At 43.6% G+C, this 20,203-nt stretch overlaps 1 protein-coding gene across 1 annotated transcript in view; it reads left to right on the top strand.

The window, feature by feature from the left end:
- Nucleotides 1-20,203, top strand: part of MTHFD1L (methylenetetrahydrofolate dehydrogenase (NADP+ dependent) 1 like) — a 184,590-nt gene that overhangs the window by 66,870 nt on the left and 97,517 nt on the right. Inside the window, exons 18-20 of the mRNA XM_021693124.1 lie at nt 2,845-2,985; nt 5,849-5,917; nt 11,654-11,765. Coding sequence (XP_021548799.1) covers nt 2,845-2,985; nt 5,849-5,917; nt 11,654-11,765 — 322 coding nt within the window. The remainder of the gene's footprint in view (nt 1-2,844; nt 2,986-5,848; nt 5,918-11,653; nt 11,766-20,203) is intronic.

The following is a 20,203-nucleotide window of genomic DNA, read 5'->3' as shown; positions in this document are numbered from 1 at the left end:
CCACTCCCCCTGCTTGTGTTCCTGCTCTCGCTGTCTCTCTGTCAAATAAATAAATAAAATCTTTAAAAAAAAAAAACAAAAGTTAAGCTCTTGAACATGAGAAGTGGACACATACAAAAACATCAAAAGACCAGTAACAGAGTGGGAGGGAATATTTGCATTAGCTATAACGAAGGAGTAATACACCAGACTTAAAAAGAGCTTCCACGATGTGCTACTCACATACTCTGCTCCCGGTGCGGCCTTCACTGCTCGCCTTTGCCGCCAGGGCTGCCTGGGGGCGCCTGGGGGGCTCAGGCGGTGGGGCGTCTGCCTTTGGCTGGGGTCATGATCTCAGGGTCCTGGATGGAGCCCCGCATCGGCCCCGCTCAGCGGGGAGTCTGCTGCTCCCTCTCCCTCTGTCCCTCCTCCTGCTCGTGTGCATGCTCTCTGTAATAAATAAAATCTTAAAAAAGCAAAAAACTGGGACTGCGTGTCCCACAACTCCCTCTTTCTTTTGCCTGCGCTCTTTCTCTTGCATATTTTCTGCCTCTCCCTCCTCAAACGTGAGTTTTATAAGGACAGGGGTTGTATTGTCAGAGCTGCGAACTTTGTTATAGAGCAGCATAGGTATTCAATAATTGCTAAATAAATGCATAGAATAAGAGCAGTTTGTAAACACAAATAAAATGCCAACAAGTGATCGTAAAACTGCAAGTTAAAACAATGAGGTACTATTTACCCGTGCGCTTATAAAAACAAATAAATTAGTATTGAATGTTACTGAGTTTACAAAGAAGTAGAGGCATTTATACAGTGTTCGTTGGAGTTTAAATTAAGTGTCTTGGATGATTGTTTGTACTAAGATTTGAAATGACCCAAGAATTCAGCTTTAGGATATAGAAAAAGTAAAGGTGGAGGAATTTTTGCCCATGTGCAAGAAAAAAAAAAATCTATGTATAGGGGTATTAACTGCAGCATTATTTGTAATGGTGAAATTTGAAACAGTCTAAACATCCATCAGGAGGGGCAGTTTCATATCTTCCGTACATCATTCTGTACCGTAGATATGGCAGGTCCCACATCCGGCTCCCTGCTCAGCAGGAAGTCTGCTTCTCCCTCTCCCACTCCCCCTGCTTCTTTCCCTCTCTCGCCGTGTATCTGTCAAATAAATGAATAAAATCTTTAAAAAAATAAAAATAAAATAAAATTAATAATTATTTCTTTTTTAAAGATTTTATTTGTTTGTCAGAGAAAGAGCGAGCAGAGAGAGAGATAGCACAAGCAGGGGGAGTGGCAGGTAGAGGGAGAAGCAGGCTCCCCGCTGAGCAAGGAGCCCGATGTGGGACTCGATCCCAGGACCCTGAGATCGTGAACTGAGCCGAAGGCAGATGCTTAACCCACTGAGCCACCCAGGGGTCCCAATAAGTGATATTTAAATTGACCTAATTTGTTTCATTTTTGATGTTTTTCAAGGTACAAAATTTTGAAGTTATAATGACTACAAATGTAGAGTTTATGTGTGTATTATAAATGCTACTTAATTACTTACATAGCTAATATTTTAAGAGTATCTCTAGTTTCATGTTTTGCATAGAAAGCCTCAAAATTTTCAGGCATTTTTAATGTGCACCGTTTATAATGGAATAGTAGTATAGAGGATCCTAAATATCATACAATGAAAAGTCACTGATGTTTAGAATGTGTTATATTGAAAATGTAATAATTGAGCATAGTTGTATTTGACTTTCAGGTAATATTTTTTCACTACATCCGTGACTAATGAAATCTCAACCTGGAAGTAGCCAGAAAGCTCCTTATTTCCTTCATTTCCTTTCTTGTCAGTGACAGAAAGGGACAATAAAATGTTTTCAAAGGTGACCCCTGCCCATTCCCTCTCTATGTAAGCTTGCATTTGGCTGCCGCACAGGCCCCTTGGGAAGAAGAGAATTCAGGCAGAGCCGAATGAAGTGATTTTGTCCAGTGGCTGAACTATGAGGAGGAGGAAGGCATGTTCCTCGTTTCTCTTGTGGTTCCTGTTGGACCGCGTACAGCCTGCAGGGAGAGCCAGGAGAGGGACTAGGAAGGCCCAGACATATTTCACAGAAAGTCGCTTCTGTCCAGTGTTCATTGCTGGGCACTTCAAGGTCTGATGGGGCCAAGCCCCCATGGGCAGCATAAATTTGATTCTGTGTCACCTTTTGACTTGGGGGGACTATACACGATGGGGTGTCCACACTGCTGTGTGAAGCTCTAACTCTGGGAAACCGGCCCCAGCACCATCTCTCACTGTCTGCTCCTCATCTCTTTGCTGGACAGACAGATGCCACCCCTTGGACACACCAACGATAACAGTGGAGGCGGCCAGCAGGTATTTATTTAGGGGACATGTACTGAGTGCCTGCTGGGTGTCACACCCCGTCCTCCACGCTGGGGACTCAGGAGTAAAGCCTTCCCAAGGTTCTTGCCTTCGTGGCACCACTTTCGGTCGTGGAGAGACGTGCGTCAGACAAGACAGTTGCGTTAATCATTAATTACAAGTCTGAGACATGCTGCAAAAGCCAACCACAGAGTGCCACGGGTGGGGGTCGCAGCGGTCCAGCCAGGCTGAGTCCTGCTCAGCAGAACAAAATCAAAGAAGTGCCTGGTCATCAGTAGAGAGCCCGCCCCAGAGGGCACCAGGCACAAGACCGTGCATGTTTCCAAGCAGTGCAAACACTTGCGAATGTGAGATTGGCGCTTTGAGGCTGGACGCCCCGCCCCCCCCAGGCCTTCAGGAAATTAATTGCTGAAATACCGCTCCTGGTGCAAATGGACGTCCAGATGGCACTGTCGCTGACCAGTACTTCTGCTTTGCCTTTTCAGGCACAGTTTGACATCGCAGTGGCCAGCGAGATCATGGCAGTGCTGGCCTTGACTGACAGCCTGGCGGACATGAAGGAGCGGCTGGGAAGAATGGTGGTGGCCAGTGACAAAAATGGGCAGCCCGTGACAGCAGAAGATTTGGTGAGTGTGTCCATCTCAGGAGCTCGAGAGAGCTCGCCGTGGCCCTGTCCTGTGTTCAGGAGAATGGAGGTCTTCTTACCAGCATGTGTCATAGAAATCCTAGGCTATGTCTACACTCACGTTTTCCCCTCACAAGCCTGTTTGTTTTACAGCGTCTATAATGTGCTCGTCCCTGGCTGCAACCAGAGCTTAGGCTTATTTCCTAAGCCTTCCAGGACTCTTGGCAGCCCCGATCTGCGCTCTCTGCGCTGGGCGGGGCAACCTGTTAGCTCACGGCTTTTTCACAAAGGGCGATCATGCCTGTTTAAATGGAGGACAGATTGCCTTTCCAAAGAATAAGAAGAAAGTGACTCCACCTGTATGAAAGGGAAGATAGAGTGAAAATTGGCCCTGGCTTGTTTAATTCTGTGTTTTATATTCGGGTGCCCCGTTACGACACCAGATCTTCCTCTTAATCCGTTCTACTCATCTAGCTCCCTTTTGAGTGCAACGATGCCTTCTATTGGCTTCCTGGGTATCCTGGCGCGTCACTGCATCTTGTGAGCGCTCATTCTAATTTGGCATGCTCATCTTTTTTCCTCTTTGTAATTACTTTGCTGTTAACTTAAACCCCGTTGGTGGTATAGCTGTTTCATGTGCTTGTGCGTAGGTAGGACGTAGGCGTTGGGAAAGCCATTAAGCACTCTGATCTTCAGCTAACTTTCCCACATATGGCTCACGTACCGTGATGGCAGCTAAAATGCACGCTGATAGTTGGAAACGGAAAAGGCAAATTAATATTTTAATTCTGAGGGCTTAGGATGTAATTGGAATCCTTTGCCAGAGTGTCTTGATTACTTTTTGGCCACTTTTGGAGAGATGAATCTGACCGACTCATCTCGTAGGTCTTGTCAACTCAATTAGGTATTTTTATTAGCAGCCCCTAGGATGCTTCGTGTAAAGCTTGACAAGAAAACCCAAATCCAGCTTGCTGTAAAGGTACTGTTTTTTAAACATTACGAACATTGCGACATTTCTACAGAAACTAACATATTATGGTTTCTGTATCAGTATATTTCCCTGTATCCTCTTAATCTTAGGTATCAATAAATATGCATCCGAAATAGTTTGAAACCTAATCTGCAAATATGATTTCTCTACATTTATTTTTGCGTGTGTGTGATAAAAACCTCAGATCTGAAAATAAACCCCAAGTTTACTCTTTTTAGTCATCTTTTGTGTCTCTTGTTTACAAAAAGCTCCTAACTTCTTCCGATTATGTTTTATGCAGCTGGAACTATCAATAGCTGGTCTTTCGTGGAAAATTGAGGGAGGATTTTAGGAGCTTCTGTCTTTTGGTTTCACTACTTTATAATTTTTTTATATACTCTGATTTGGCCAAAAGGACTTACGTATTGCCATGAGAATTCGAGTAGATGGCTTCTAAACGTTTCTCCTAAGATGATTGATTTTGGCATCCCCTGGAAGAATGTATCCAGACTCTCTCCCCCTGGACTCGGGATATGGAACAGGTGCAGGGTTCAGAGTGACCATGACAGCCTCAGAGCTACTCTCTCTTCATGGGCTCGAGAATAGTCAATGTGTCAGGAGCAACATAAGATGAGAGATGTCCCAGGAAAATAAGGAGGTGCACACTACCTGAGGCAGTCCAATCAAAATGTCCACCTTCCATCCTTCTCTAGTTTCTTGCTTATACTGGGAAGTATAAGCAAACACAGCATCCAGAAAGCTCAGCGGACATCTACTTTGCTGTCTGCTTTGTGTAAAGAATAGAGAACTAATTTCTTTGAGCCCTTCCTGGCCAGCAGCTCTCACAGTAAAACATCCTAATATTATTTGTAACAGGTAGGTGGCATTTCTTATACTTTGTACAGGAAAGCAGAAAATAAATTGGATTTTCCTGTAAACCTTACACCTTCAAGATTCTGCCACCTGATGTGGTGAGATCTGTGACATGCCATGTTTATCTTTTCAAGGCGATGTTCCCATGGCGTTTACTCATGGTTGCCTTACGGTCTCGGTGTTTTGAAGGCACTTGGCCAGTGTCTGTCGAAAAGGTGGAAGGGTTTTGTATTGTGGGTTTTGTTTTTCTAAAGCTTTCCTTGTGGACTTTTTTTGGCCCACTTCTTCCAGCAGTTCTCAGATTTCTCCCCTGTTTCGTCCTTCTCCCGTCTGTCTTTTCCAAGAATGGGAAACGGGGGCGCAGCGGGAGCCCCACCCAGAGCTTTGTGGGCTTGGGAGGAGGCAGCTGCATTTTATGTGCAGGTGACATCAGCTCTGTTCCAAGCAGACAGACAGCCGGAGGCACAGAAAACGAGAAGCTTTTCCAATGTAGCTGCTTCCTGAGTGCCTTCTCTCTCTGTGGGATGATGCATTGGGAAACCAGTGGTTTCTTCGTTGCTTTTAGAAAAATGGGTGCTTTTAAACCTTCCCCTTTATCCCTCTCCGTTTCCTGCTCAGTCAACAGCCTGATTTTCCTACTTTATCTGATTTCTTCAGGCAATAGCATAATCTCTGGTAATGAAAAAATAATGTGCGTAATTGCCAGAAGACACTTTTAGGCAGACTGAAAGATCTGCTTTATGGCAAGCCTCGTAAACACCATCAAGGAAGGTTTTCTTAAAAAAGGCGAGGACTGCCAGTTCCCCATCACATCACATCTTAGAATGGTTGACATCCATTCAGGTGGGGGAGAGAAGGTTCCAGCCTGTGTTCCCTGCAGCTCGGAGGTGAGCGCAGCCTGTGGGAATGCCCACCTGTGAGGCAGGCTGCTCAGAAACGGCCACAAGATTCACCTTGGCACAGATGATCTTTTGTCAGCAATCTAAAGCAGGTTTTGTTTTGTTTTGTTTCTCTCCTTTAGGGGGTCACAGGTGCCTTGACAGTTTTGATGAAAGATGCAATAAAACCAAATCTGATGCAGACCCTAGAAGTAAGTGATTTTCTTTTTATAGAAATTGTTGACGTCAGAGAAAGACAATTATCATATGATCTCACTGATATGTGGAATTTAAGAAACAAGGCAGAGGATCATAGGGGAAGAGAGGAAAATATGAAACAAGGCGAAACCAGAGACGAAACCATAAGAGACTCTTAATCTTAGGAAACAAATTGAGGGTTGCTGGAGGGGAGGGGGGTGGGGAGATGGGGTGGCTGGGTGATGGACTTTGGGGAGGGTATGTGTTGTGGTGAGCACTGGGTGTTGTGTAAGACTGATGAACCACAGACCACTACTCCTGAAACAAATAATACATTCTATGTTAATAATTTAAAAAAATATTTATTGTGATAAAGGTCATAATAGCTGCTAGTATTGAATTAAGTCTACAATTATTTTTTACATATTAAAAAACATTTAAATGTTTAAAAAAAGAAATTGTTGACATTGTATTCATTGCATTGCGTGTGCATCCCCACACAACGTGAGCATTTCCAACCAATGTGAGCCCACAGGGAGTATCAGAATAAGTCCTTGGACATCCGAAAAAGTTAAAAGTGTATGTATAGATTCTTTCCTTGGGTAATGCAGTAGAAACATAAAAATTCCGTATCTAATATGTCGGTAAGTTGTGGAGTGATGTTTACGTGATGTTTTCTGTTTTGCCTTTTTTTGGACTTAGCTTCTCATAATCATTAGGTTTAGGGTTTTTTGGTTTGTTTTTCCCAAACAAAACACAGAGTGTATGCTGAGAAATGCTTCCCAGGAAAACATGCTGTACCCCCCTTTCATAAGATTTACCCTGCTCTTGCCCAGAGGACAAGTAGGTTGGAGGAAGACAAGCAGAATCTCCATCCATTTATTCATTCAGCCGATAGAAAGCTCAGTTTGAATGTACCCTCTGCCATTTACTGACTGTGACCTTGGCCAAGTGTTTACTAATCTCAGCCTCTGTTTTCCCCCATGTAAAATGGTGATAGTAAGGAAGACTAACTTAGCAGGGCTATTGTGAAGATTCAGTATTCACTGAACCCATGACTTGGGCAAGCCTTGCGGTAGGAGCTTTGGACAACAAAGTCCCGCCCTCTTGGAGCTTGTCCCTTAGTGGGGGAGACAGAGGATAGAGAAATGAGTCAGTACATAGCATGTCAGCTGGTGGCGAGGACTGAATTAGAAAAATAAGAGGGAATGAGAGAACAGAGAGCAAGGTGGGTGGCGTCTGATGACCAGAGATGTGAGCAAACCAGGAGACTGAGCTGCGTGTGAGGAAGAGCTTTCTGGGCAGAGGGTAACATGTAACGCAAAGGCCTATGGGCAGGGATTTGCTCTATAGTCAGAAAGGCTCCAGTAGAGAACAAGAATCCAGATGCAAGGCAACATGACAGAAATGGCAGAACCAACCAGACCTGGAAGGTCCGAGGTGAGGGTGCAGTGCTGAGCCGGGGGGTAAGAGCACAAGCACCTTCTTAGTGGGGCCTCTCCTTCCTGCAGCATGAGCTCCTTCCTCTCTCCTGCCAGTCCATCGGCATGCAAGCAGGCTCTGATATAAGTCATCTTAAAACAAAACAGTCCCCAAAATTCCCAGTACCCAGTGTCCCCACCTAGCTACTGCTCCATTTCTCTGCTCTCTGTCACAGTCAGATACTAATGTCTATGACCTGGGTCTCCCCTTTGTCACCTGCCTCTCCTCAGTAACTTCAGCCTGACCTGAGCTTCCACGTCTCCTGGATGCTCCTGTCATGGTCACCTGTCCCTCCGTATGACCAAGTCTTTGTTTCTCTGTCCTTCTCTGTGTGGCCTCTTCACAGAGTCCGACCCAGCTGATGTTTCTTCTTTCTGGAACCCTTGGTTCTTCTGGCTTCTGGGACACCTCGTGGCCCTGGGCCTCCCACTGTCTTCCCCTCCATCTTGTTTGCTGGCCTGGCCTTGGCTCAGCTTCTAAATGTCAGAAGGTCTGAGCCCTCACTTCTCCAGCTGTACTTCCCCCCCCCCCCCTCAGCCACGTGCTGACCCCCCAACTTTTTTTTTTTTAAGATTTCATTTATTTATTTGAGAGAGAGAGAGAGAGTGAGCACGAGCAAATGGAGCAGCAGAGGGAGAGGGAAAAGCAGGCTCCCCACTGAGCAGAGAGCCCGATGTGGGGCTCCATCCCAGGACCTGGGAACACGACCTGAGCCGAAGGCAGATGCTTAACCGACTGAGCCACCCAGGTGCCCCATGACCCCTGAACTCTTGTTCTGAATCTCGTGACCTCAGAATTTCAGAGTTGTGGATGTACTTGCCGAGAGCCATTGCGTATCAAACTTGGTTATAAAATAGGGTCTTTGATTTCAAACCTAGTCAGTGGTTCCAGCCAAAATCCTAGAAGTCGTCCTGGAGCCCGGTTCCCTCTCCCTGGCACCCCCCCATCTCCATCCCTGCGGAGCCTCCCTCCCTCCCTGAAGCGTCTCCAACCTGTCTACTTCTCTCGCTGCCCCGGCCTCCAGCGTACCCTCCCCACCTTGCCACAGTGGCTACTGCTAACACTCTTTCTTCCAGAATCCTTTCTCTGCTCAGCCACCCGAGAGCTCTGAAACTGAATCAGGTCCTGTTGCCCTCCTGCTTAGAGCTCTTGGGTGGTTTACCCTGATCCTCATTCTGGCTGGAAACCCTGCAGCATCTGGCCCTTCCCTGCCTCTTCCCTCATTCTCTCTCTCCCTGCCTCCCGATTTCATGTGTCTGGCTCCTTCTTGTCCATTAGGACTCATGTCCTTTAAATCTCAGCACCCCGGAGAGGCCTTCCCAGGCCACTGAGTCCAACACAGCCCCAGTCATGAGTCCTACCACTGTCTTGTCATTCTGGGCGTGGCACAGAGTATCATCCAAGAGTTTCCTACTTCTTTGTCCATCCATCCACCAGGATGGGAGCAGGACCTTTTCCACCTGGCTCACCACCAGATCGCAGCTGCTAGAAAGTGCTTCGCACATATTAGGTGCTCAGCAAACATTTGTTGAATAATTAAATGAATACTTACTATTTTTACTATATGGCTCCTAAGAATATATATTTGTTTAATAAATAAGTGAATGAAAATAAAAAACTTACAAAGAAACATGCTTTGCTTCCTCATAACACTTCTCCCTTAAAAATGAACATGTTATTATCATCATTATTGGGGATAATCAGCTTACTGTTTTAAATACTTATCTTTCTTTTATTTTTTTAAGATTTTATTTATTTATTTGACAGAGAGAGACACAGGGAGAGGGAACACAAGCAGGGGGAGTGGGAGAGGGAGAAGCAGGCTTCCCGCTGAGCAGGGAGCCCGATGCGGGACTTGATCCCAGGACCCTGGGATCAGGACCTGAGCCTAAGGCAGACGCTTAACGACTGAGCCACCCAGGAGCCTTTCTTTCTTATCTTTCTTATCTTTCTTAAATTAAAAATTTTATCTTTCTTAAATTAAAAATTACCTACACCTTGGGCACAAGCACAATCTTGTGCTCTAGTGCTCATGTTCGGATACACTTGATTGTTACTGCCATAGCGGACTTTCAAGGGTTACTGTGCTGCAGGTTGCCGGGAGACTGGTAGTTCTCAGTTCTGCATGTTGAAATCTCCTGGAAAGATTTTTTTTTTTTAAGATGTTATTTATTTATTTGAGAGAGAGAGAGAGAGAGCAGGAGTGCAAGCGGGGGGAGGACCACGGGCAGAGGGAGAGGGAATCTCAAGCAGACTCCGCACTCAGTGCAGAGCCCAACACGGGGCTCGATCTCAGGACCCTACCATCATGATCTGAGCCAAAATCAAAAGAGTTGGCCACTCAGTCGACTGAGCCACCCAGATGCCTCATCATAGTTTTTTAACTAAGTACTTAACTCTGTGTACTGTATCATAGCCATAAATATTAGGTGAGCATGTGTGTCTCTGTGTTTCAGTGTCTCATAATGATGTTCGACAAATTTGTCCATTCAGACTCCAGACTGGGAGTTTGAAAAACAGGGCTCTAATACTGCTTTAGTGACTAATTCACGGTGAGGCCGTTAATTTTAAATTAAAACGCTGCTGACCTAGTCCTTAGAGTGGTTATCTCAGGAACAGTGAGGTGTTTGTGCTGATCTGGCCACACCCTGTCACCTGTCCCTCACCAGAGACCAGTGTTTGGTGCTTCTCAGACCGAGGGCCTCACTGAATGCCGCAGTGTGTAGACCCAGGGACGGAGGCTGTGACCTTGTCCTCACAATACTGTCCCCAGCTCCACTAGCTTACCACAGGCAGCCACGTTCCCGGACTGCAAGGGGAGGTGATGGAGACTTGAAGTTCTTCTCAACAGTGTTTTCTTCAGAGCTTTTAAAAGGTTTATCTGGACAGAAGTGAGAAGTTAAAGAGAGGTATACAGATCTAGACACTAGACACACACATGAAAATATCCATAGGCACCTACGTTTGGATTTCCTATTGCCAGCTTTATTTCCACAGACATTTGTGTGACCTCATCAGGACCCTGTCATTGTGCCTCCTGAGGACTCTGGGAAGAAAAGTAAATAGAGAACTCACAGAATGGCTTTGATAAACTCTGTCTTTTTCATTCTCAGAGATGATTTTCTTTCACTGCCTTTCTTCCTGCTTTTGTTCAGCTCTCTTGTCTTTGAAATATGTTCGGTTAGCAGCCCATCGTGCTTCGTGGGAATTTTCCATGGCTCCCAGCCTTACCCCCACCCCCACTCCTTGCCTCCCCCTGTCAGTAAGAGGGCAGCCTCTGTTTTCACAGGTGGAACCAAGGCCTCACAGACACACCCCAGTGGCCCCGGCTGGGCTCGGAATAAAACCCCAACATTGCAACGCATGTGGATAAATTCCCTTAGATAGGGCTACAGTCTGTTCTCACTGATAAAGGAAAACTATAGAAATGGCATTTAAAATGAAAGTATCGACCGATTTTCTTTAATGAATTAAATCTAAAAGTTTTGATAATTCCTTTATATTGAGGTTGATTTGGTGTTTTGTTGTTGTTGTTGCTGTTGTTTTTGCCTTTTTAGTAAGAATTACTCTAGCATTGTACCAAGAGTGAAAATTTTCTTTGCTTTTATTGTCTTAATACTTACCAGATTTTTAATATGTAAGCCAGTTAAACAATGAGAAAGACTTAAAACAGAATTTGTAAAAATCAGAAGAACAAGTTTATTATTGTAGATATAAAAACGAGCTATAATGAACGTAAACCTTATGGGATTGTCCTTCCATACTACACAGGTCATTAATTTTATTGATTTTTTTTTTTTTTTTGCTTTCTTTAGATTTTTCTTGAAGTGATTGATTTCTCAATGGAGGAAAAAAAATAAATTTAAATAAGCCTCTTAGACCATTGGGGTTCAATTCTATTCTTTAAAAAATAAATATATATAAAATGCAAAATACTGTCAAGTGAGGTAAATAGTTTACTTCATAGTCAGTGAGGCAGCTAATAAGTGCTTTATCAAAATTATAGTAGGAAATAATCAATCCTTATAGGTTTTTCTCCCTAGTTCAGCATTTAGTGTAGAATGACACTGTTGTAGAATATACCAGGAATTTGGTCCTTTGAGAGAGTCAAGGTGTTTTCTTTTTCTTTGAGAGAAGTTGCACACTGAATATGCAGTATTAATAAAAACAGAATGGCTTCAGTGAGTCTTTAAATACCAAGACTCACCATCTTGGTTCATTCCTCCCTTTGTCTTTGAGGGTTTTAATTTGTTCTTCAATTTCTGTAGGGGACACCTGTCTTTGTGCATGCTGGCCCCTTTGCTAACATCGCCCACGGCAACTCTTCAGTGTTGGCTGATAAAATAGCCCTGAAACTGGTTGGTCAAGAAGGATTTGTAGGTAAGTCATTTCTGTTAAATTTAGTTGTAGAATATGGAAGAAATCTAAAAGTTGATGACTGAACAAGAGCGCTGTCCATTCTGACTCAAAATATATTCTTTTAGACCGACCTTTCAAAGATGGTCTCAATATTGGAAAAGCACTATGGTCTCGTCTAGACTAGTAAAATGATGTTGTGTTTGAACTGTTGATTCGATGTCAAGTACCCATGGGTTTGCATATGAGCTCGGACAATTGCTGCTAGAGTGATTCTGGACACATTTTAATGACCTCTGAGCCTCAGTCTTCTCATCTATAAAATGGTGACTATAATATTGTAGCAAACCTTATGGAGTTATTGTGAAAACCAAATGAGATTATTTATTGATTCAGCCAATATTTACTGAGGACCTACTATGCACAAGGCATGCTACTCAGAGCTGGAGATACACAGTGAGGAAAACAGACCCAGCCCTGCCTTCATGGAGCATACTGCCTAATGCTGTATGTCATTAATAGAAGAAGTGCTCGTTAACTGTTAGCTGTTATTAGCAGTCGAAATCAGTTTGCTCTTCCTCAAATTGGAGTATGTTTTTGTGTCGAATGGAGGGGCGATTCCCAGCCATTAGACTTGGAAATTTTAATTGGTAGGACTTCAGACGTTGTGCTGCAAAGGTGTCCTTTGGTGGCACCTGCTGGTCTTCGGTTTTCGATGGAAATTCCAGTCAGGAAGAAGGGGTAGCTGCCATAGAGTTTGCTCTGTCAGGGCTAGTCCCAGTCCCACCCGTGAGGTGGAAGCAACAAAGGGCAAACAAATAAGGATTCTTGGAATAACACCATCATTTGACATCAGACAGACCACAGTGGCAGATTTTTCACATGCCACCAGGTAATTTCCACTCGCCACATTCGTGCCTGTAATCATCAAGTCTAGCAGTTGCTTCTTTCACACTAATCATCAGCCTTGTAATCAAACTCAGAAGTGAGTTATTTTACTAGAAAAGATTCTACTGGGCTAAAGAACTTAGCACTGCACTTTTATGCTCAGCCATTATAAAGTTCACTCAGGGTTATTGAGACCATTTTTAAGAATTCCCTATAGACATGCAGTCAGGATCCAATGAGAATTTATGTAGTTCATTCCTCAAGGTCTGTATTGTATAGTTCTTATGTACTTTGCTGCTTTGGTACGGAATCTACTATGAGAGTGGCTAGACATGCCATCTAAATGGATTTGCTCCATTGATCACAGCATAACTGTAGAGCTAATGGACCAGGAGTCTGGGAAGGGCAGGCACTGAAAAGTTGGGTGCTTATGTGAAGTGGTGGTTCTAATGCATCAACTCCACAAATGAAAGAGCTTCTAGAAGAAAACACTCTATTATGTGCTGACAGAGCTCTCTGCTCCTGTGCCAATCCTTACTTTGTCCGTATACATTTACAGAATATGTGTTATCGTGGCAAAGCATCTTTAAAGGTATAGGCTGATGATGTATGCAAAACATACTGGCTTTCTGTGTGACCTTGGACCATCCGTTGGCCTCTCTGGGAGTGTCCCTGGTAGACATTCTCATGTGAAAAAGGCGAAATGAGGAATTGTGTATGGATGGGCAGCCCTGACCCTGAGATCAAAGCTGTGGGATCATAACCCTACCTGGTAGTGTGACCTGAAGTAAGTTACCTAGCTTCTCTAGGGTTCAATTCCCTCCTTTCATAACTGCAGTATTTTAATGAGTAGTATCAAGTGAGAAATGGCTGTGTGAACCATGGCAAACCAGTCAAATGTCAGTGATTTTGCTAATGCTTTCTATGACCTCTTCTAGTCTAAGAGGGTGTAGGTGGGGGGGGATTCAGTGACAGAAATCTGCCCACTGCCGGATGGGTTAGGGTGCTAGCTCTAGAGTCAGAGTAACTGGCTCTACTCCTTTCAAGTTGTGTGACATTAGGCAACTTAACCCTTCTTAGCCTCAGTTTCCTTATCTGTAGAATGGGGCTTTAAATAGAACCCTATTTAAACCCCATAGGTTTGAATGAGGTTTGAATGAGACTGCTTGCTAAGTCCTGGCACAGCACCTGACACATGGCAAGACTCGGTGATAATTCTTAGCCACTTCTCATTATTACTCTCCCCATCATTGATCCTTGACTAATAAAGGTTAAATTTCCCGTTTTTCATTTAGGGTTTTGGGGTAGTTCTTTTTTGTGGGGGGGGGAGTGATTTTATTTTTAACTGTGGTAGAATACATCGAACAAAGTTTATCTTTTTTTTTTTTTTTTTTTTTTTTTTTTTTATTTTTTTTTTTTTTTTTTCAGAGAAAAACACAGCGAGAGAGGGAACATAAGCAGGGGGAGTGGGAGAGGGAGAAGCAGACTCCCCGCCGAGCAGGGAGCCCGATGCGGGACTCGATCCAGGGACTCCAGGATCATGACCTGAGCCGAAGGCAGTCGCTTAACCAACTGAGCCACCCAGGCGCCCCAAAGTTTATCATTTTAACCATTTTTAAGCACACCATTCAGTAGTCAAATACTTTTGCGTTGGTGTGCAACCATCACCACCATTCATCTTGCAAAACTGAAACTCTTAACCCATTAAACAGTAACTCCCCACTCCCCATTCCCCCAGCCCCTGGCAACCACCCTTCTACTTTCTGTCTCTGAGTTTTTGACTATTCCTCATATCGGTATTTGTGCCCTCCTGTGACCGGCTTATTTCACGTGGCATAATATCCTCAGAGTTCACCCATGTTGGATCATCTGTTCAAATTTCCTTGGTTTTCAAGGCTGAATAATGCTCCAATTTGTGTATGCCATGTTTTGTTTATCCACTCATCTGTCTGTGAACACTTGGATTGCTTTCACCTTTCGGCCTTTGTGAATAATGCTGCTATGAACGTGGTACGCAGATAACTCGTGTTAGTTTTAATATAAATAAAGATCGCACTTCATTACGTATAACTGTGTGACAGCAGTGACTTGCAAAATATGTGCAGACTCAAGACCCATAATGTTAAACTCTCACGAAGGAGGTACCCTAATGCCACGGCTGCACTGAAATGTGGGAAGCAAAGCCAAGGTGTTGAACTGTGGGAGCAGGGCATGATCAGGAAACAGTGCTCTTACCCCCCTTGCCTGGTCAGGCCTGGTCTGTGGGCTACACTGGATGAAATTTCAATTAATAGCTGGTTCCTCTAAACATTGTTTTAAATTCTTCTAATCACTTTCTGTCATAAGAATGGTCTCATTCTAATAAAAAATGTGGGTGTAGTCTTATATAAAATAACTCCAAATCTCCTTCCAGTTTAAGTCTCTCCCATCTTGGGCCTGCATTTGGCTGATAATGAGAAGGGAACGGTAGCTTTTTCTCTGTCCCCCGTTACCGTGCACTTAGTCTGCCTCTGGCCCCTCTAGAGTTGAAGCTTGGACATTCGATGGTACCCGTCCAGCCTCTTCCAGCAGAGGACCCACACTCTTGGCAGAAACCCTCTGGGCGGTATCCCTTTGAGAAAGTCCTACTGCTAATTCAGTACCTGATCTCCGGGCACCACAGACCTTTGACCTGTGACCTTACCATTGGTGAGAGTGCAGTTACAACTCTCACCTGAGTCTCTGCTCCGCTGCAGGGGCTGTTTCTCTTCAGCCTGCAGACTTGTAGTCATCCCCAACCCACCACTGTGCCCCTGCCTTAGAGGGACGTCCAGTTGTGCATTTAGAGCCTCACTCGTTAGCTCCATATCCTTTCCACTGGGATGTGGGCAGTGGGATTCTGCACATGGATAACTTGCTTTGAAGAAGTCCTTTCCTGGCTTCTGACTTGATCAACCCTTTGAAAACTCAAGGTAGCTGTTGGGCTCAAGGATACAGAATCTATTTTCAAATAATGTCTTTGCAAATGCTGCTAGGTTTAGCTTCACCCTTTAGCATGAGAACAACTGACACTGTTTTGGGGCTTCAGACAAAAGTGAAACCAAAAGAGCCCCATTTTAACATCCTCCCACAGAAGTTAAATGCAGTAGACATAGGTTTGTCTGAAGTCTGTGAGAGAATTTATGTCCTCAGAAAAGTCATTGTTTATAGAAGTCTGTGCCTCTTAAGATATAAAAAGCCCAAATCCAAAAGAAGATTGATAATTTGGGTTACGTTAAAAGATAAATTCTGTATGATAAAAGATACAGGATTTCAAAAACAAGTGACAGACTAGGAGAAACCTTTGTAGAGGTAACAGACAAATGACTAACATTTGGAATGTATATAAACCACCAAGAATTATGGATTGATTTTTTAAGACAAGTAATCCAATAGAAAAATGGGCAAAGGATTTGAAAGGGTAATTTACAGAAAAAGAGCACCCTGACAGAATTTCTGGGTCAAACTGAAAATGTGCAAACAATCTAGCAACTTCAGTTCTATGTCATACCTTGGAAAAGAAGTAACTGAAGATTTATTTAAGTCCTTTGAAATAATTTACTTCAGTACACATGTATTGAGCTTCTGCTGTTATGTCAAGTAATATACGGTGGGAGCTGGGAATCACAGATACAGGACATGTTTCTTAGCCTCCAGTCATTTATAAGGTGGTGTGAGGGATAAGCCCATAAACAGAACCTCAGTGGTAAGTGCAATGCACTTACGAGATTAAGTATCCTACTGATTAACGAAGAACCTTAAGAGATGATAGGCATCTCTTAGATAGAATTTTCCCAATACTATGGGTTTTGTGAGATATATTTAGTCTAATTTTTTGTTCTATCCCAACACACACAGGGAAGGAATTATTTTGTCTACTCTGCAATAATTATTCCAAGATAATGGGATCAATATTCCGTTTAGACTAAAAATAAAGTGAAATTTATTTAATTACAGTTGACCCTTGAACAGTTTGATGGTTGGGGCACTGATCCCCATCCTGTGTAGTTGAAAATCCCCATATAACTTTTGACTCCCCCACAACTTAACTACTAATAGCCTACAGTTGATTAGAGCCCAATCAATGACATAAACAGTCAGTTAACACATATTTTGTATGTTATGTATATTATATACCGTAACCTTAAGATAAAGCAAGCTAGATAAAAGAAAATAGTATTTTTATTTTTTAAAGATTGATTTATTTATTGGGGGGGGGGGTAGAGGGAGAGAGAGAATCTCAAGCAGACTCCCCCAGTGAGCACAGAGCCGGACGTGGGGCTCCATCCCAGGACCCTGAGATCATGACCTGAGCCAAAATCAAAAAGAGTCAGCTACTGAACCTACTGAGCCACCCAGGAGCCCCAAGAGAATATAGTATTAAGAAAATCATAAGGAAAAGAAAATACATTTACAGTACTATACTGTATTTATCAAAAAGAAAATCTGAGGGCGCCTGGGTGCCTCAGTCGGCTAAGCGTCGGGCCCAGGTCATGATCCCAGAGTCCAGGGAATGAGCCCCGCATCGGGTTCCCTGCTCAGCAGGGAGCCTGCTTCTCCTTCTCCTCCGCACTGTGCTGTCTCGCTCTCTCTGTCTCTCTCTCTCTCTAACAGATAAATAAATCTTAAAAATATATACACACACACATATATATATATAAAGAAAGAAAATTTGTATATAAGTGGACCTATCCAGTTCATACCCATGTTGTTCAGTTAACTGTAATTGCACAAATTTGTCAGTCTAGACCAAAATAGCCCCTGAGAATTTGGGGGTAAAATGCTGTGGTCCCCGTGATAGCTATTTCTATTCCTCCTTTAGCCAACAGTCCTCATGGGAGTCCACTTAACCTCCATTCACTGCTGTAAAAGCAAACATTTCTTTGGCATCAAATCCTAATCATGTGTTATTTTTTAAAAAATAAGAAGAAAGAAAAGGAAAACAACATTGAGTTTCTAGGCTTTATAAATTATCTCATTTTTAAACTATTTGTAAGGATTTCAAACTTACACATGATCCTTGGTTTTTTAAATTTGCTTTCTGTTTTCTTAATTTGGTTTGGATTCCCATTTCAAATGAATACCTTTCCTTCACTCTGGAATTCAGCATACACTTGTACACGTTTAAGCTAGGAGTTCTTAACTGGTAGCTACCAGCCACCCCTCCCATGATTAAATACAGAATTCTATACGTACCTATATGGTTGGTTGGTTGTGTTTTTTTTCTTTTTTTAACAAGAGAAGGGCTCCATGACTCTCGTTAGATTTTTCAAAAGGGTCCATGATCCAAAAAGATCAAGACCCAGGGTCTCCTCATAGCCTAAGGGATGCTGTGTGGCATTTCCCCATACTTCCTTTATAGTGACCTATATGAAGCTTTGGTGGCTTTTAACGTTCCACTTACATTTGACATTTAGCATCCTCTTCCAAAGTGCTGGGCAAGACGTTGCCTGAATTGAGTGTGAGTCTTCTCCTTGGCATCTGCAGAGAGCGCCACTGACCTGCCCTGGGTTCTCCCCGGGCTGCCTGGGTACATAAGCAGAGCAGACTGTGGGTCAGGAGAAAATGTTAGACCAATGCCTGGTGGTTAAATCATGCGCTGAGCTTCGCCCTGAATGTTTCAGGATGAGGGTTTCGAGATCAGAATAAATAACCATGGTCATTCTAAGACAAACTGAGGGGGATTGGGACGCAAAGGCTCGTTAATATTTTCATTACAAATGCTGCCATTCTCTGAGCGGTTCCCGAGCTACAGACCTGTGTTCCAAACCAGCCGTCACCTGCATTCTCACCGAAGCCTGAAAGAGTTCTGGGGGGTGGGGTTGTTATCCTCGTTTTTACAGATGACCCAACTGAAGCCTAGAGAGATTACAACACGTGTCCTCTGTCACCCAGCCAGTAAGTGGCAGAGGGTGCAACCTCAGGGCCCCCTCCTGCCAAACCTTTGCAGACGGTCAGTTGACCACTGTGCCTACAGTGATTTTCTCGTTTCTCTTTAGCTGGTTCCCACCCACTCCCATGAAAAAACACCAAGTTTCAGATGACCTGTCTACAGGGGATGGCCACAACTTAAAATCGTACCAGTATAATTATACTCTGCCAAACTGTAATAATGTCTGCCAACAGTGGTGGGATACTTTTGGGTTTTCTTTCATTTCTTTTTTTTTTTTTTTTAATTTTTTTTTTAAGATTTTATTTATTTATTTGAGAGAGAGAGAATGAGAGACAGAGAGCATGAGAGGGAGGAGGGTCAGAGGGAGAAGCAGACTCCCCGCCGAGCAGGGAGCCCGGTGCGGGACTCGATCCCGGGACTCCAGGATCATGACCCGAGCCGAAGGCAGTCGCCCAACCAACTGAGCCACCCAGGCGCCCTCATTTCTTTTTTTTTTTGTAAATTATTATTATTATTATTTTTAATTTTAATTCCAGTGTAGGGGCTTTTTTTCTTCTTCTTCTTTTCTCCTGACTACTTTAAGAGATGTTTCTCCCTAATACAGTACTAATTAGAAGGTTATCTTGTTGAGTCACAACATCTTACTGCTCCCCTTACTTATCCACTGTCCTTTTGCAAAACGTTCAAATCTTGCTCCTTGGGCTTCAGGAAACCCTGCTCGCAGCTTCAACCAGTCACTGGTTTGTTGTCTGTTTCCATTTTTTATTGCCATCAAATTTTAAATATCCTTTCATTTCGGTAGAAGAGAACCAGACCAAACTAAACATTCCTACAATTTCACCCACCCTTTAAAAAAATCTGACGTCAAGTGGTCTCCCAGCTTTCTAAGCTGGAATTCTCCCAGACCTCACTGTGTTTACATTATTTAGAAACACAGATCTCAGCCTAGGCTCTATTCTTGTTAGGATACTTCCAATTTTTTTTCCTCCAGTGATTGTATCCGTAATTAAATCAAGGACAAGAAGTGCGGAGGTGTCCATCACGTGCTAATCTTCGGGGAAACTACTCATCGCCAGTGGTGTTCTTTTTTTTTTTTTTTTAAAGATTTTACTTATTTATTTGACAGAGAGAGAGAGACAGCGAGAGAGGGAACACAAGCAGGGGGAGTGGGAGAGGGAGAAGCAGGCTTCCCGCCGAGCAGGGAGCCCGATGCGGGGCTCGATCCCAGGACCCTGGGATCATGACCTGAGCCGAAGGCAGACGCCCAACGACTGAGCCACCCAGGCGCCCCACCAGTGGTGTTCTTTAAGCCTGGTATTCAGAAGCCCAGTCAGAGAAGGTGGTTTTCACTATCCCGGGAGTTCTGACATCTCTAATGTAGCTTGAGACCTGATCACATTCTCCCTCGTTCTCGGGGCTGGTCCTTATTCCACCCCACCTTTCTCTGCCCGTGCTTCTGTATAAAGTCACCCTCCCCTCTTTCATCAGCTAGTCTTCTGCCCTTAAAAAACATAAGTGGGGAAAAAAAGGTGAAATATACTGAATATACAGTTTCCAGGAAAATATGCAGATTAATATAATAAATGCCTGTATTCCCATCATTCACTGAGCTGTGTTAAAATCATAACATCGCTATGTGCGCTTTAGTTTGTTGTTTTGTTTT

Source organism: Neomonachus schauinslandi, chromosome 8, assembly GCF_002201575.2.
Source record: "Neomonachus schauinslandi chromosome 8, ASM220157v2, whole genome shotgun sequence".
Classification (NCBI taxonomy): Eukaryota; Metazoa; Chordata; class Mammalia; order Carnivora; family Phocidae; genus Neomonachus; species Neomonachus schauinslandi.
Note: the sequence above shows the minus strand (reverse complement) of the source record. Positions and strands in the feature narration are given on the sequence as shown.